Source organism: Bubalus bubalis, chromosome 1 (assembly GCF_019923935.1).
Source record: "Bubalus bubalis isolate 160015118507 breed Murrah chromosome 1, NDDB_SH_1, whole genome shotgun sequence".
In the NCBI taxonomy this organism is placed as follows: Eukaryota; Metazoa; Chordata; class Mammalia; order Artiodactyla; family Bovidae; genus Bubalus; species Bubalus bubalis.
Window position 1 is genome coordinate 105,758,081 of NC_059157.1, and position 18,893 is coordinate 105,776,973.

General features: G+C 40.0%; 1 protein-coding gene across 1 annotated transcript in view; it reads left to right on the forward strand.

Moving 5' to 3' along the window:
- The window catches only part of GAP43 (growth associated protein 43), a 99,478-nt gene extending 85,658 nt beyond the window's left edge, over positions 1-13,820 (forward strand). Inside the window, exon 3 of the mRNA XM_025284355.2 lies at positions 13,125-13,820. Coding sequence (XP_025140140.1) covers positions 13,125-13,213 — 89 coding nt within the window. The 3' untranslated portion in view covers positions 13,214-13,820. The remainder of the gene's footprint in view (positions 1-13,124) is intronic.
- Positions 13,821-18,893: the final 5,073 nt, after the last annotated feature.

An 18,893-nucleotide genomic window follows, 5' to 3' on the forward strand; every position in this document is an offset into this window, starting at 1 on the left:
GCATGTCTCTATGAAGAAGAGAGCAAAATATGTTTATATGATGGACGATTTGACCCTAAACTGGCATCTCTTCATTTCTTACTCATTCCCTCAACAATCGCACCACCAACCTCCTTTATTTAACAGTAGCCCAGCCCTTTCCTAGGACAAAGGATAATGAGTGCAGCAGGAAGGGTGGACACTTCAGGTAGGAGCAGTGAGTAACCTTCATCTCTGAGAGCTTGTGAAAGCGGCAGCCATTCTTAAGGACCGGAACTTCCCACGCCCAAGGCTTCCTCAGGGAATTGTTGATCACATCTGTTTTCTGTGGAAAGCCTTGGTTTACTGAGGCAGTACTTTGGCACTGGCAGGAGGTTGATGGGAATATAATCATTCCAGCTCAGCTATTCATCTTTAGCAACCTGTGTCCTGATACCAGCCGGTATTGCAGATTTGTACCTTGTCACTGCATGTAGAGTGTGCCTGAGAAAGATGGGAACAAGGTCAATGCCCCCGTTTCACAGAGAGCTGTTTCCTCTTGTTCTCCCTCCATTACTCTTAACACTCTCTGTGCCATTACTCCCAACCTTCCTCTCTCCCCACCACCAAGCTCCCAACAGAATCTCCTGAGAGTCGTTACTCCTCAGCCCATGAGCCAAAGTTGTGGGTTTCCATGGTAACCAGGCAGCTGGTGTCTAGACACTCTGAGAGATGCCTTGCAATTGAGCTGTGGATCCAGCTTCTATCTCACAACCCCCTCCCCTCCCACCTCCTCTTTCCTCCCATTTCCTCTTATTTACAGAAGGCACTAATGCCAACACAGGATGGAATTTCCTTTTGACAGGCCATTAAAGGAAGGAGGGAGAGAGAGGATGAAAAACCCAAACTTGTCTCATCATATCAGTGAAGTGAGAAAACAACCGAAGTGACAGACCCAATGTGGTTCGCTCTTTCTTCCTCAGGAAGGATTTTATTTAATTAAAATATGTTAAATTAGGAAGAAGTGCCACTAGTCCATTGGGAGCCATCAGCATCTTTAAGAGCCAGTAAAAGCCTTTCAGGATAGGGTTTCAGCTGATGACACAGCACTGAGGTAGAACCTTTTCACTGTTTCTTAACAATCAATGCAATTTCTTTCTGTGCTCAGGGAACTCACACATCCATAAGGATTCCTAGAGGGAGAACTCTGGAGGGGGACACAGGCAATTACAAGGGAGGACCTTAACAGAGACACCTCAGATCTAGAAAAGTCATGTTTAGCCTCACCCCTGTTTCTTCCAAGAAAGAGAAAAGCAGCACCTGACAGCCAGGAGCTGGCCTGGCCGCCAACAAAAGAGCCCTAGTCTTCTGCTATTAACATTCACGGTTTCATAGAACACAGTGTCGGAGGACTTGTGTGCTGGTCCCAGACAAAGCAAGACCCTGTAATCATGTCTGCACACAGACTAAGTATGGACGGTGTCAAAGCATACAATGGCCAAATCTTTCCCTAGCCTGCTGTATGGATGATGATACTTACCTCATTCTTCCTTCTAGATATTTATGGGGAGGCCCAACCATCAAATGACACTTGTGATAGCATCCAATAAAGAGCAAAGCTCTTCTTCCTTGAACCCATCTCCAGATCCCTTCCCACAAGCTCAGGTCAGTCCTTCCTAACCCCTTCTTACTGCCATGCTTCCTGATTCCCCTGCTATATGTTCTCCCTAGCTGTGCTGTGTCAATAGACCAAGTTTAGTGCAACTGTGGGTGTGTTCCTGGTAATCTTTTGGTACACTTTACCACAGAAAATTTCTTTCTGCATAGATGTGGTGGTTACCTGATTATGGGGTCAGGATTGAAATTGTTAGAATGAGTTGTTTGATGCAAAGCTGTGAAGAGAATGTAGAATTGAATCTTGGATTGTGTCTTGTTGCTGCTGCTGCTGCTGTCATTTCAGTCGTGTCTGACTGTGTGCGACCCCATAGACGGCAGCCCACCAGGCTCCCCCATCCCTGGGATTCTCCAGGCAAGAACACTGGAGTGGGTTGCCATTTCCTTCTCCAACACATGAAAGTGAAGTCGCTCAGTCGTGTCTGACTCTTAGCGACCCCATGGGCTCGGCCAACCAGGCTCCTCTGTCCATGGGATTTTCCAGGCAAGAGTGCTGGAGTGGGGTGCCATTGCCTTCTCCATGTGTCTTGTTAGGGGACAGGAAATAAACACTAGACCCAGAATGGAAAGCAAAGCTAGGAAATAGCAAACATAAATCGAGAACTTTGTCTTCACTGAAGTTAAGAAAAAGGGGATATTTAAGAAGATGCCCGAAACAAAAATACACCAGCAATGAAGGAGCTGGTTTTGTTCAGTCTGTTACAATAGGGACCCTCAACTCCCAGCAAAGTGTCTTGCTAGGATGGCTTTCCCTTAGCTTTTGTAGGAGGAATAGGTAAGTTCTAGGTGGGTGACTTACAACTGGATTTATTTTGCAATCAGGGAAAGTCTAGTCAGTGGAACAAGATTTATTTATTTCTATGTCTACCTTTTGTCAGAGGGACAAACAATTCTGATCTAAGCTAATCATTCATGAAACAAAGAATAGAAAGTTTAGGAGTCTGGCTATGTCAGTAGGTTCAGGCAAAGGAAGAATGACCTGTCTTTGGCTTTGTTATGGGTAAACAAGGGAATCACACATGAGTCTTCTGGAGTCATGAGAGAGTAGACAGCAGATCACTTGGGGAAGATGGTTTTATAGTAAGCCATTTCCTAGAGTGTAAAACAGTGAGGAGACTTCAGGGGAAAAAAAATTATGAGAATTTAACTTCCACTATTTTCTAGAACATAGAGCTCAAGTAAAGGTCAACACTTTCAAAAGGAGTTGTCAGAAGAAGATCAAGTGTAGTAGTAAATGAGAAAAGTCCTTCTGATTTGGATATAATTGGAGGGGGTGAATTTGAGGAGAGCATTGTTAGAAAAATGTTAAAGTCAGCTCCAAAAAACTAAGAGGTGAGACAAAGAAAAGGTGGCATAATTAAAAAAAAAAAAAATATATATATATATATATTTTAATGAACTTTGTTGATTGAAGAGAAAAAAAAACAGGTAGGTAAAATTCTTGAAGAAAGAGGCTGTTATCTTTTCATTTTGGGACCTTCTTCTACAAAAGAAAGCATATTGAGGATATTTTTTATTTGGTGTTATTGTAGAGGAAAGAACTGCATGGAAACTTGGGGGAGGCAGATGTTAGCTGATTCTCAGGAATAATGTACAGTTAGAGCTGGAGTGGTCTGTTGAGGAGGAGGCTGTCCATCTGCTAGGAGGTTTCTTCTATTAGGTGAGTTGTTGGTGGCGGGCCTCCAGTGAGCCTTTCCATTCTAAGGTTTCTGTGTGTTGCTTTCAAATAAACAGGATTATGAAGAAAAAAAGAGAGTAGGAGGTAGATTCTGGATATAAGGTGTGTCTTAGAAAATAGTTTTATTAGAGAAAAAACTCTTGAGTGGAGAAAAGAGAGAAAGCCTTCCTAGGATGACATTCCCCAGAGCAGTGCTGTGTGATGAGCAGGACAGGTATGAGTCCATGGTTCTATCTCACATAAGCTACAGACTGACCATGAATCTCATTCTTTAATTGATTATTGTCCCAATGTCTCCAAATAGCCAGGCGTATTACTCTCTTTGCCACTAAATAGAAGAGCTTTGAGATCTTTACAGAAAAGAGAGAAATCAGCACAAATATGAATATCACTTTTTTGATACAGTTCTGGTTATGTTCCAGTGCGTGCTATTGATTCTTAAAGCAATTTTTCATTCAAAGGCAATGCTGTAATTTGACAGGCCCCAGGAAACCAAAACACACAATGAGTGCAGAATGAATTGTCCCAGTGAGGGGTTGGGGATTGCATCTATTTACCCACATGCAAGCATATAACACAAACACCTTTTATAGGGCTTTCTTGTTACAATAATCTTTTTAAAAACTAATTTCAAAATTGAGTTAACCTTCTCAGTCAGCTTTTGAACAATCTGCTTTCATTGGGAAGCAGAGGGAGTGACAGATGGGGGAATGATATGCACTTTTATGTCTTCTTCTCTGGATCTAATACTAATCTCTTACAGATTCCTGTATCTGTAGCAATTTCAGTGACTTCTGGACTTTCATTATCCAGTAACTCTTCAATCACTTTCACTGTCCAGTAACTCTTCAATCACTTCCCTGGTGGCTCAGACAGTAAAGAATCTGCCTGTAATTTGGGAGCCCGGGGTTCAATCCCTGGGTCAGGAAGATCCCCTGGAGAAGGGAATGGCAGCTTATTCCGTATTCTTGCCTGGAGAATCCCATTGAGGAGCCTAGTGGGCTACAGTCCATAGGGTCACAAAGAGTCGGACACAACTGAGCAACTAAAACTTTCTTTTCTTCAGTCACTGAGTTTATGAAGCCTACCATAATCAATGATAACTATTTAGCTTAAGCCACTAATTGCAGAGGTCCCCATTTTTGTCCCCTCTATTTAGAATATTCATGTCACCTCTCACCATCTGTGCATAATGTTTTGAAGTTTGATAAAAGAGTAGTCCTCAGACCTGGTTGGGCAAGCCTCCAGCATATCTAATATTATTTATGGTAGCTCTTAAAGTAAAATTATATTGAGTTTACCCTTTATTTCATAAAGGAGAGAAGGAATGGAGGGAGGGAAGAAGAGTGATGAGGGAAGGGAAAGGGAGGGTGGGGGGGGAAAGAGCAGGGAGGAACAGACTTACACAGTGCATTCAGGCCTAATAAGGAGAGATTCAAGTTAAAACCAAATAGTGGAATACATCATCCCCAAAGAGTCATTATGGTATTACAGGAGGGCTGCTGAATTTTAATTAGCTGTGAGACTGGGCAAGTCACAGAAACACTCTACCTTCAGTTTTTCTCGGAGTGAGGGGCTGAGATCAGATAATCTCTAAGATCTTCAGCATTCATTATTCTGTAATTTTACAATTTCACAATTATGAGCTCACTCCACGACAACATATACAGATTTTGCATTTTTGTCCTGAATTATGTGGTTTATCCACTTGCAGTGATAAAATTAGCAAGACAACTGCCAAGTCTTCAGTTTTCTTTGTGCTGTGTAGATACAGCCATAAGGGAAAATTAAACAACACAGATAAATAATTGTCTAGCTAATCTCAATCACTACCCAAACACATCATGGTGAGACATGGCAAAGCATGAGCTGAATACGACTCATAAATATAGTGCTTCTATTATAAAATTTAAATGTTATCCAAGCAATAGATATTTATATGTAGGAAAAAAATTTTAGACAACTGTAGTCACTATTGGAGTGACCCTTATAGAATTAGAATTATTTCTAGTTTGGGTTTATGCATTTTAGCTGTGGAGTCAGATAATCAAATCGATCTGACATATCTAGATCTGCTTTTGCTTTTAAAGACAAATGTTGAAAATATTTGTAATTTTTTAATAAAGCATATTAACTCAAATATGTTAAAACATTACAGATCATTGGTTGAATTTTTAAATTAAAACCAGTATAATCTAGAAAATAGTTCACTAACTTTCTCTGGGTCTGACAGACACAAATTACTACACTTCTGATCACAAGATAAGACTTAGGATAACCCACTGTTGACAGCAATGAGTATAATGGAAATACCTAAGGAACTACAGTAATTTGAAATAGCTGGTACAATACCTAAGCAGCCTGATTCAATCAGTGGAGAAAACTTCAAGAAAGAATAGCTAAGAGTAAATTCAATGAAAAATGAGCAGCAGACACAATTAACCCGTTTGACATTTCCTTATCTCCTCAGTATGGACCTAAATAATTAACATCAACTACATGAGGTTTGATTTTTTAGAAAGTTATTAACTTTCTATGAAATGCAGGAAGAGGAAGTATAGATAATCTTTTGGTGAGGAGGGGGAAATCTAACTTCAGTCATGTTTGATCAAGAGTCCTAAAGAAGTATGGCATTTCTTTGCCTGGAATTCTTTGAAGAAAGTGGCCACTTTTCCTCCATCTTTGATCTCTTTATTCTTCACAATATGCTGGGATTCCCTGCTTGAGAAATCCAAGAACTGAAAGAGCATGTGCACAGGCAGAAGGAATAACCCTATCAGAGCAGTCTTCCACAAGGCCCCAGGATTTCTCCCCACAAACATGCCTTGTCCACAGACGACTGAAAGCCTTCAGGGAAATGAAAAGTTCTTTCTTATAATAAAGCTGAAAAATCTCAGTTTGATCATTTTCTTTGAGACTAAAGGACAAGATGTCCTGGGTTTATTTTTCAAGTCTTGGATTCAATAATTATTATTGAATCAGGGAATTTTTCTTAAAATTGGATGTAATATCTTAAGCCTGGAGAATTGCCATCCCCTCTGTAACTTGTGTACTGGACACAAGGTTTACTGTATATCTGAGAGCAGGAGGTCCCTTGGTTCTTGCTCATCCAATATAGTAAATGTATTTTTGCTACAACCTGGAGGGAATCAAATGGAGCTAAGGGCAGGGATAAGGTGGTTACCTACAGACTGCCAGGTAGGTATGAAATAGAGAAGATTGTCCTCTTCTTAAGTAAAAGCAATTTCAGAGAAGTTCCTGCCTTTTGAGATATTACTATTTAGCGTCTTGGTTCTTGCATCAGAGAATCATGCCTCTCAAGTTTGGCCAACAGTCAGCTTTGCCCTGGTGATTAATTTTGGGCTTTAGACCTTGACTTCAAAGCTGTTTTTTCAAATAATTATTATTATTTTTACTCACAAGCAAAAGCTTTATAAGGCACAGACTTCTCTCTCCCTTTCTTGGGATACTTGAAGAAAGTTTATCTTCGGCTGTGGGCTAAGAATAAATGAAAGTGGAAGTTAAAGTCTGTCAGCCATGTCCGGCTCTTTGTGACCCTGTGGACTATACAGTCCATGGAATTCTTCTGGCCAGAATACTGGAGTGGGGAGCCTTTCCCTTCTCCAGAGTATCTTCCCAACCCAGGGATCCTGGGTCCCCCACATTACAGGTGGATTCTTCACCAGCTGAGCCATGAGGAGAGCCCCAAAATACTGGAGTGGGTAGCCTTTCCCTTCTCCAGGGGATCTTCCCAACCCAGGAATTGAACCTGGGTCTCCTACATTGCAGGCAGACTCTTTACCAACTGAGCTAAGAGGGCTTCCCTTGTGCATCAGCTGGTAAAGAATCTCCCTGCAATGCAGGAGACCTGGGTTTAATTCCTGGGTTGGGAAGATCCCCTGGAGAAGGGAAAGGCTACCCACTCCAGTATTCCAGCCTGGAGAACTCCATGGACTGTAAGGTCCTTGGGGTTGCAAAGACTGTGATACAATTCACCTGTGCTATGCAGATTTCCTGTTTGGACTTCCCTGATAGCTCAGTTGGTAAGAGTAGATAAGCATGAATTAGTGGAGAGAGAGACAACTCTTATGTATGAAGCACTTAGGTGACCAAGGAAATGGCACCATATTAGTTTTTTTTTTCCTCTCATTTAATGATCATCACAAATCTATGAGGTAGGTATCATTATTTCTACTAAAGGAATAGCAAAGCAAGGGAAATATATCAATATATTGAATACCAATATGTGAAAACACTTAGCACCTGGCTTGGCACATAGTAAACATTAAACCAGCGTTAGTTCCCTTCCAATTACTTAATAATAATATTTACTGAGCAGTTTACTGAAACATGCCATTCATTATTAAGTACTTCAAATAATTAACACATCTGAGTGTTTTAATAACCACATGAAGTGGGTACCAATATTAACACCAGCTATAGATAAGGAGAGTGAGACAATAGAGGTTGAGTAAATTACTCCAAGTCGTGGTAAGTATCAGAGATGAAATTTTAAAGGAACTTAAAATGTAAATATAGTAAAAATAAAAAGCAAAAAAAGAGCAAAATATGACCACCCAAAGTCATGATCCCCAGGCTGACAGCTGGTACCCAGCTCAAGAGGAAGACCATGTAAGTAACAAAGGGACACATGGGAGTTTGCTACTGAAATTTTTTATTACTTTCCTTTGAGCCTTTGAGGAGATGATATTTAATATTCAAGAAAAGTGAAAATCAGAAGGAAAGGAAGCACACGCCCCAGCCCAGTCGTGGTTGGTAGAGTAATTGTGGGCATGGCCCCAGGATGATAGCAGCTTCTATTTAATAAATGTTGACAAGGCTGGGGAGAGCTGGGCAGGTCCCAAGAGATAATGTTTTACTGGGAAATCCACTCAACCTAATTTCAGTAATGTAGGGCTGTGGAGGGGCCTGGACCAGTGCCAGTAAACAGGGCCATTAGAGTGCAGTGTAGGCACTGGCAGCTGGGAGCGCCGCCATCCCTCCTCAGCCCTGCAGCCGGCGCCTGGCTGAGCACACAAGCAGCCGCTGCTGCATATGCTCCCAGTATTTGCTCACCAACAGAACTTGCAGGCGTGCTGTTCTCACCCTTTCCAGGAAATGAATGGAATGCACAAAGGCAAGAGCTGCTTCCGGAAACTATTTTCAGCAAGAATCAGAGAGCCGGTTAGACATACCTATTTCAAGGACCACTGTGAAAACATCCACGTGGGTCTCCTTACTCATTTAAGGCAACCACCACCCAGTTCCAGATGGATGTAGAAATGACTTTGATTTTTATGACTGTCTTAATGAGGTCTTGATCTTTCTTAGGACTGGTAGTTGTGGGTCAAGAATATGAAAACTACTAGAGTTTATTCAACTTTGCAAGTCCAGGAGAAGTGGCCCAGGAGAAAATATGTCTTTTTAGGCTGCTCTTGTCTTGTCTAGATATTACTTTTTCCTTTACCAGCCCTTCTCCCACAAACAAAGCACATGAAAATAATTACTAGCATATGAATTCCAAGAAGGCAGATTTTTGCTTGGTATTTTAGTTGCTGTATCGCCATTGCAATGCATTGCATTTGAAATGCATGGCACAGTATGTGGTGTGTAATAAAGGTCCAGGACCTTTTACTGAATAAATCAATGAATGAATGAACACATTTCTTTCTTCCCTTTTGAAGTAACTTTCAACTCTAGAATATGAAGAATACATGGCTTTACTGTCTATAATGTTAACTTTTTCTTTTTAAGGTAACACAGAAATCACAAAATTCATGAGATTGCTAGTGAACATGGTGATTTCTGAGAGGTTCAGTGCTGGACATGGGACATTCAAAGTTGACCAGAAGATACTGTCATTACCCTTGAAGATTTTAAAGGTCCCTCTCACTGCCAACATCCTATAATTATGAATTTCATTACCTATTAATGGTATTAATACTAAAGTCTTAAACAAGAACAAGGATATTTTCTGGTTTTCTCACTTTTCTTCTCAATACTTGGAGGAATGTCTGGCACACTGCAAGTATTCAAAACCAGTTTATTGAACAACCAAATGAATAATTATATTTCAAATACTTTGAAGCATTTAAGAGAAAATGATATGTAGATATTGAGGCTCTTTTAATAGGGAACAGACAGCAGTGACTTCCTGTCACAACGAACAGATGCATGTCCAGCTTAACCTTTTCTCCTGGACCCAAGCAAAGGATAACAAGAGAAAGTGAGGGAATTTGGAAAGATTTAACCTGATTCTACCTCCAAAAGTGGATCAAAAGTTTGGCTGCTTCTCAGAATTATCTGGATCTTTGTTCCTTTGATTTCCCCTTTTGAATTGTGTTCTTCCACAAATATACCTCTCTTCTCACCTATCCTGCTTACTTTCTGATCTTTTGGGTTTCTTAACCTCCTTCAAATCATATATAATAGCTCCCAAGTTTTTGAGTAAGAGAGGTTTGAAGTCTTCTCTTGCTCCTGCAGTCAATCTTTTATGTTCTTCTAGACAGTTCAAATCAATATTCTCTTTCTTTGCAGTTTGGAGACGGCATTAAATATGTTGTTTCTTGGAACTGGTAAGGACAGTAAAGCACTGTAGGCATATCTTTAGTCTCCAAAGGTTTGGGCAGGACTAGGGAACTAAATAAATTATCTGAAAGAATTCCAAATTGCTATAAAAAGATCTAACAAATGAATCTGGAAGCTTTCTTCTGGTAGAAAATTAAGTGGTCCATTAAAGCATTGAATTCTGTGATCCACGAGGCACACTGCTGGTACATAGAGTATTATGAAGATCAGAATTGAGTTAGTTTTCACCCAAAACTTTTGGTTGGAAAAAGTGATCAGTGTGCTGGTTCTTCAAAAGTCACCTTGGAGGGAATAGCCTTAAAAAATCTCTATGAATAGTTGCAGATAGTCTTACTAGCATAACTACATTTTAACTTCCAGTCAGTTGCAAACCCCACAAAATAGATCAGACTTTAAAACTTTGATCAAAAACAAGTCATAAGATAAAATGACCTATCATAGTTGCTGTTTACCAGACCTGGAATTTATTTATTCTTAAAACACACACACAGACAAACACACACACACATTTATTTTCAAAAAGATAAGCATTTTCTCCTACTGAAGAGATTTAAAAGAATATTATTAGATAGATATTCTAAAGAAGAAATTCCAAAAGCTATATTTAGCAGCAATGGTCTTGTTTGGATATAAATGTTCGGCTTTATTAGAATATAAATATGTAGCTGACTGATTTCAAAGAAACATTTTATGAGCTCTTCTAATAGTCTCCTAAAAGTTTTCCATTTCTCTGGTCTCAGCATCTCTTAATTCTTAGAAATATTTTTTGAAAAATCGACTCCTTGGCTGGTATCTGGGAACTTGAATTTTGAGAGGGTTCTCATCACTTCCTAACTAAGAGTGTTCACCATGCCTAAACTCTTTGTGCCAACAATATGGTTTATGCTGGACCTCTGTTTTCCTCTAGGAGTCTGGATTTGGTATATGCTAGGTAGAGGGTGCCTACATGACTAGCCTTCAATAAAAACCATGGACTTGTACACTTAAGAGAGCTTCCCTAGGCTATGACATTTGCACACGTGCCATAATTCATTGCTGATGAGGAATTAAGCACATATTGCGTGACTCCATGGGGAGAGGGCTCATGGAAGCTTGTGCCTGGGTTCCTCCAAACTTTGCCCCATACAACTTTTCCCTTTGCTTTTTAAAAAAAAATTATTGGGATATAGTTGCTTTACAATGTTTTAGTTTATGCTTCATAACAAAGTGAATCAGCTATATGTATACATATATTCCCTGTCTCTTGAATCTCCCCCTACCATCTAGGTCACCACAAAACACCGAGCTGAGCTCTCTGTGGTATACAACAGGTTCCCCCTAGCTATTTATTTTACACATGGTAATGTATATATGTCAATACAATCTCCCAATTCATCTCACCTCCTTAACCCACCTTGCCATGTCCACATGTCCATTTTCTATGTCTGAGTATCTACTCTTGCCCTGCAAATAGGCTCATCTGTACCATTTTTCTGGATTCCAGATTTATGCATTAGTATGTGATATTTGTTTTTCTCTTTCTGACTTACTGTATGACAGACAGATTCTAGGTCTATCTGCATCTCTACAATTAAGCCAATTTTTTTCCTTTTTATGGCTGAGTAATATCCCATTGTTTATATGTACCACATCTTTATCTATTCATTTGCCAGAGGATATTTAGGTTGTTTCCACTACCTGGCTATTGTTAATAGTGCTGCAATGAATATTGGGGTACATGTGCTGCTTTTTTTCCTCTTCATATTCTTTCATTTAGTAAACAGTAGCCATGAGTAAAACTATATGCTGAATCTGGTGAGTCCTTTAGCAAATCTCTGAACCTGAGGGGAGTCGTGGGGATCCCAACACATGGAGTTTAGTTTAATAACAGATGTGACATCAGGGTGAATGGATTCTCTTTCCATTAGGTGGCATATTAGTAAGCTGTCTATAATACGAAATCTGTGAGTTCTGTCAGAAAACCACGCAGCAAGTTATTAGAAAATCAACTATTCCTTAAGGAAAAAAATGATCCTTTATAAAAGCACAAAGTATTTCTTATTTAGCAAAACACACGTGCCTTATGGATAAGTATAGTCATCTGGAATGTTTTTGATTGCAAAAAACTAAAAACTACTACAGTGGCTTAAAGAGATTAGTTACTTGTCTCACATTAATAAGAAAAAGTCTAAGGAAAAGTGTCCCAGAAGTACTGTGGTCGATCCCAAGTAGGTTTTTCCTGCTTTTCTGCTTCATCATCATCATGTGCTAGTGTTTCCCAGGTGGTGCAGTGGTAAAGAATCCCTACTGATTCAGGATCCATGGGCTCGATCCCTGAGTCAGGAAGATCCCCAGGAGAAGGAAGTGGAAACCCACTGCAGTGTTCTTGCCCAGAAAACCCCATGGGCAGAGGAGTCTGGCAGGCTAGAGTCCACGGGGTCCCAAAGAGTCAGACACGACTCAGCACACATATCCTTAGTGTGTAGTTTTGTCTTCATGGTCGCAGGCTGGCTGCTACACTACCAGGTATTGTTTGATGTCACGGTCATCAGGAATAGGAGAAAACAAAGGGCAAACACCTCTTCTAGAGTCCTCCCGGGGAAACCTGTCTCTAAGTGACCATCACTGTGTGACATGAACATCCCTACCTCCAAGGGGATTGTACAAAGACAAGTATTGTACTTTCCAACCTTTATAATATTAGAAATAAGGAGTGAGAAATTTGAAATGGATGTTGAATGATCCAAATAGTATCTGATAAGTCTGACATTGATGCAAAAGAAATACAAGATCAAGGACTTCTCTGGTAGTCCAGTGGTTGAAACTCCATGCTTTCAATGCAGGGAGCACAGGTTCGATCCCTGACTGGGGAACTAAGATCCCACATGCCATGCGGCAAAAAGAAAAAGAGAAATACGAGATCGTTGTGGACCCTCTATGTGTGGACACCTTGTTTGTACAGCTGAGAGATTACAGACCATGGTAATTTCTGTTTAGTGGACTCCTTGCCCATGATATCATGGTTTGATTCCTGCGCTCTTTCCTATACATCACTGAGCAACTTCTTGGGGGTAACCTCTTCTGAACCTGGAAATTACATTACTGAGATAGCAATAGTCTCTTTATGTCTGAAATCTTTTATGAAGCAGTATGGAAAGAAGAAATCCATCGCACTGTCATCTGAGCATATGAGACAAAATACTAACCTTCCTTCTCTCTCCCTCCACCCCTCCGTTTTCTTCCTCAGAAGCTGTAGATGAAACCAAACCTAAGGAAAGTGCCCGGCAGGATGAGGGTAAAGGAGAAGAACGTGAGGCGGACCAAGAACATGCCTGAACTTTAAGAAATGGCTTTCCACGTCCCCACTCTCCCCTCTCCTGAACCCTGTCTCTCCTCACCCTCTTCTTAACTCCACTCTGAAGTTTCCCTTCCTGTCCTGCTCACGTCCGTGAGTCTGTCCTCTCCCACCCACTGGCCCTCTTTCTCTCTGTGTGGCAAACATTTAAAAAAAAAAAAAAAAAAGCAGGAACGATCCCAAGTCAAACAGTGTGGCTTAAACATTTTTGTTTCTTGGTGTTGTTATGGCAAGTTTTTGGTAATGATGATCCAATCATTTGGGAAATTCTTGCACTGTATCCAAGTTTTTTGATCTGGTGCGTGTGGCCCTGTGGGAGTCCACTTTCCTCTCTATTTCTCTCTGTTCCAAGTGTGTGTGCAATGTTCCGTTCATCTGAGGAGTCCAAAATATCGAGTGAATTCAAAACCATTTTTCTTTTCCTCCTTTTCAATGTGATGGAATGAACAAAAAGGAAAAAAAAAAAATTCAAAAAACCCAGTTTGTTTTGAAAATAAATAAATAAAGCAAATGTGCCAATTAGCGTAACTTGCGGCTCTACGGCTCCTTTTTCAATCTGAATATTAATAAACCATGAGAGTAATCAAACTCCAATGGCTCTGTGTTTCTGTACTGCCTTCTTCTGGGTTGGGTTGACACACTGAGGTTCTTACATTTTATCTTTTTTTTCTGACCTCCCAGTCTGATACCAACAACCCTGACAAAGAAAAGATGGATGAAGCCATAAGGCTTCAGTCAGAACAAATGGTGTAGGTCCTTAATGGGCCTGTTGGGTGCCGTATTATTTTTGTAGGACTGCTGTAACAAAGTACCACAGACTGGGTGGCTTAAACAAGGACCGACATTTATTCTCTAACAGTTCTGGAGGCGTCAAGTCCAAAATCAAGGTGTTGTTGGGAAGGTTGAGTCCTTCTCAGGGCTGTGAGGGAAGAATCTGTCCCAGGTCTGTCTCCTCATTTTATAAATGACAGTCTCCTTCCTGCATAACTCTTAGAAACCCCCAGGCTTTTGCTTAGATAATTTATTTTTAATCCAAGTATTGACCTGTCTATTTAATTATTTTCTCAGTTTATTAGCTTCTGTTAGACTCATCCCTACACAATGCAACTGACAGACTCTTGGTTAGTCATAATCATTGTTCCTGCCGGTGGTGATAATACACAAAGAGAGGGTACATTTAGCACGTCCACCTTTTTCCAATATCCTTCCGGTTTCTGTTTTTTAATATCCTCTACTAGGAAGTAAACAGTTTCCTTCAGAAACAAAGCAACATCCCTAAATCTTGAAGCATCTGATGCTGTTCTTTTTCCCTCTCAATTCCCTAAGTCAATTCTGATACAAGTTCTTAACTTGTCATACTTTACCCTGACCCTGATTCTTATAGACAAACAATGCCAGTGGACTCCCTTCAGCTTCCTACATTCATCTGCACATAGAATTTCCCAGCAAGGAAGAAAAAATTGTGTCAAAGCCTTAAAATTAATGAAGATCACAGAAAGAAGTGATCTTAGGAGATACAACCTACAGGTTGGTAGTTCTCAGCTTTGTGTGGAGCTAGTGCCCAGTGCTCTGAAGAAACCTGATGTCATGTGAAGGATGAGTCCTTACTGGGTTAAGGGGTCTTTCCTCATCACTGACAGTAAATGGAAGAAGCACAAGGAAAAAGGTTTGTAAGAAAAAGCCCAGCGACTTCCCTGGTGGTCCAGTGGTTCAGCTCTGAGCTTCCACTGCAGGGGGCATGGGTTCAATCCCCGGCTGGGGAACTAAGATCTCAGATGCCAAGAGATTTAAAAAAAACAAAAGCATAAAAATATCAAAAGGGAAGCATCAATAACATATTAAAATAATTTAAGAGTTTTTAGTTTATTCTGAGTTTGTGTGATTTCCACAGAGGACTTTGCAAGTATCTGGAATTCAATCTTGATCTGATTATGGTCTCATCAGATGTGAGAAGAGATTTTAAAAAAGGTCTCCCATGGGTTGGAGCCATAGTGGCAAGATATTACTTTAGGAATTCTTTACCCCAAAGTTTTTTTGATAGGGTAAATGTTTTAATTTCTTTCCCAAAACTATACTTCAAAGCAGCATTCCTCTGACCTGGCACAATCTACCTTCTTCAAAGTATAATTCTAAACTTCATCCACTGAATCTATGCTGCTGCTGCTGCTGCTAAGTCGCTTCAGTCGTGTCCAACTCTGTGTGACCCCATAGACGGCAGCCCACCAGGCTCCCCCGTCCCTGGGATTCTCCAGGCGAAAACACTGGAGTGGGTTACTATTTCCTCCTCCAATGCATGAAAGTGAAAAGTGAAAGTGAAGTCGGTCAGTCGTGTCTGACTCTTAGCGACCCCATGGACTGCAGCCCACCAGGCTCCTCCGTCCATGGGATTTTCCAGGCAAGAGCACTGGAGTGGGTGCCATTGCCTTCTCCGACTGAATCTATAGTTATACTGAAAACAATAGTAATATGACCTTTTAAGTCTATATTAACATTCACTGTTCAGTGGTATCACTTGTTGTGTCAGAGTTGGAATTTTGTTTTTACTGATTTTTATTTGTTTTTTAACAACTTGTCCCCTTAATAGAAATTTTAGAATAGGGGAAGACACATCAGAGAGGCTTGTAATGATCCTGAAAGACATGCCAAGGATAACTGCAGCTGTTACACTGGTACAAAACAATGTGACTCAAATATATACACAACACACACAAATATATACACAACACACACACAAATATATACACAACACACACAAATATATACACAACACACAAATATATACACAACACACAAATATATACACAACACACAAATATATACACAACACACACAAATATATACACAACACACACAAATATATACACAACACACAAATATATACACAACACACAAATATATACACAACACACAAATATATACACAACACACACAAATATATACACAACACACACAAATATATACACAACACACAAATATATACACAACACACAAATATATACACAACACACACAAATATATACACAACACACACAAAATCAGCTGATACTGGGAAACAGAGACTGTTCAACACGCAAAGACAAATAGATTCTAAATTCTGTTCAGAATTTGATGATCCTAAAACATCTACATCTGGATTACTGCTTAAAAAATAAAAGCTAGGTTGGGGACAAGTTAAAAAGGCCTCAGCATTGACAAGTGAATCTTTCAGGTGGTAATAAGATCATATTCTGGGCACCAGGCCAGATTGATAGCAAAACCATGGCCATGTCTGCATGAAATAAATTCTTTTGACAGAGCTATATTATTTAAGTCTAAAATGTTCCAGCATGACGTAATACATTTGATCTCTTTGAAGATGAAGAGGTTTCTAAAATAGAACCTTTTATTCCTCTCACCCAGCTCACACTTTTTCATCTTTCAGTCTTTACCACCATCATCCACCCAGTGGTTTAGTTCAAAAATCTAAAAAGCAGCCTGATTCCTCTTTTTCTCATATAACATTTAATTCATGAACAAGCCTTCTGATGTGGATTCCAGAAGAGAGTGAGGATAAAACTTGCACCTGCAGTTCTGACCAGACCTGCACATTTCATAGTTACCTTGAGGCGATCTAAGGGCTTTTTTGGTTTGTTTTGGTGGGTGGGAGGGAGGGAAGGTTGTTTTGTTTTCTTTTCATAGTAGTCTTTTCCCTTATTCAGCTCATAAGAGAGATCAAGGGAGGATTACCAAACGCTCTATCTCAACTCCCTAGGGAAAAGCACGCTGGAGCTCTCAAAAATATATTATTTCCAACATGAGCCAGCTCCAGGAAAGCTGGTTCTGCAATTGGCATGGAATCCTGAGCAATAGGAAAATCAGATTAATGAATGATTTCCATAGAGCATTGTTAAGATCACCACAAATTCCATTAACTTTTTTTTTTTACTTTCCATAAGTTGTCTGTTGTCATGGAAACACAGCTTCTGCTAAGCTGCCTATAAAAATAATTTAATGATAGGTGACCCTTCTGGCTAAATGCTAGCTAATGAACATTAAAAATGTGGGCTTTTTGTATTTTAAAAAAATTTACTTTTTTCCCCTAGGGGATTAAATCTCATCCTGCCTATCATGCAGGAAAAGCCTGCATCCACGCTGACCACCTTTTTCAGTCACATATTGACTTGTATATAATTGCACTTTAGTCCTTTCTTCCTAGAAAGAAATTCCCAGTCAAAGGGAAAGAGGGAAAGATTATAGCTATGAGAATGATGAGTCATTAAGAGTTCTTGGGGAATTTGATTAAATTGGCAAGGGCATTTTGAATGTATATTTTCTAGCAGATTGGTTACCTGATTTTTTTTTAAACAGGTATGCATCCTTGTTGGTAATTATAGCATATTTAGTGTCACAGACAGTATCTTACTAAATATATTTTTGATGAAGTGAGATGCCTCCATACAAAGAAAATCATTGCCAGCTAACATGGCAATGAAAGCACGTGGGATTGTCATAAGAACCTTAAAATAGTTTTATTGCTTAATTTCTCAAATAATATGCTTTCAATGTAGAAAAGTAAAAAATACAAATAAAAAAGGAAGCAAAAATAATCTACAGTTTACCACCCAGAATTGAGCATGTTAACATTTAGAGATATAGCTTCACATAGCCTGTCTGCCTGCTTATCTGCCTTCCTCCCTTCCCACATATTCTTCACTTATCTATTAAATATTCATATGTGTGCATAAACATATATTTATGGTTAAAATAGGCTCATGCTGTACATATGATATTGTTAACTGTTTTCCACACCACAGACTGCTAAATAAGAGAGGACCTTAAAGTCAGTGGTTCTCATTGCTGTTTTCCTGTGCGTTAGTGAAGCCTGAGCTAAAATGAAAAATGTGCATTTCTGTAAAACATCAGTCTGTATTCTGTAGTTTGAACCAAATAGGAACGTTAATATAAGCTCTATAATAAAACACATAACTATACATATATATTATAGAAAGGTCCACGTCGCCCCAACAGTTGGCACACAATCAGCCCTCAAACCCACCTGCTAGTGGACAAGGGGCACAATGCCAGGCCAGGGAGCTGAGGGCTGATGAGGAAGGGCTGGCCCCAGGATGCAATAATGCAGGGTCGTAAAACACACAAGCAACAAAAGCAAACAGAACTTTTTATTGAAATTTTAATATGTTTATCATAGACATTTTAACATTAATTTTGATTTTTAAAATATTGCATTAAATGCGTATATGTGCTCAGTTGTGTCCAACTCTTTGCAACCCTGTGGACTGTTTGTAACGCACCAGGCTCCTCTGTCAATGGGATTCTTCAGGCAAGAATACTGGAGTGGGTTGCCATTTCTTCCTCCAGGGGATCTTCCCAAACCAGGGATCGAAAATGTGATTCCTGTGTCTCCTGCATTGCAGGAAGATTCTTTACTGCTGAGCCACTAGGGAAGCCCTTGCATTAAGTACTATTTATCTTTTTCACTGATTTTTGGATGCACCTCACCCTATCCCTGGCCCTGCTTCTCCCAAAGGGAATGCTGCTGCTGCTAAGTCACTTCAGTCATGTCTGACTCTGTGCGACCCCATAGACGGCAGCCCACCAGGTTCCCCCGTCCCTGGGATTCTCCAGGCAAGAACACTGGAGTGGGTTGCCATTTTCTTCTCC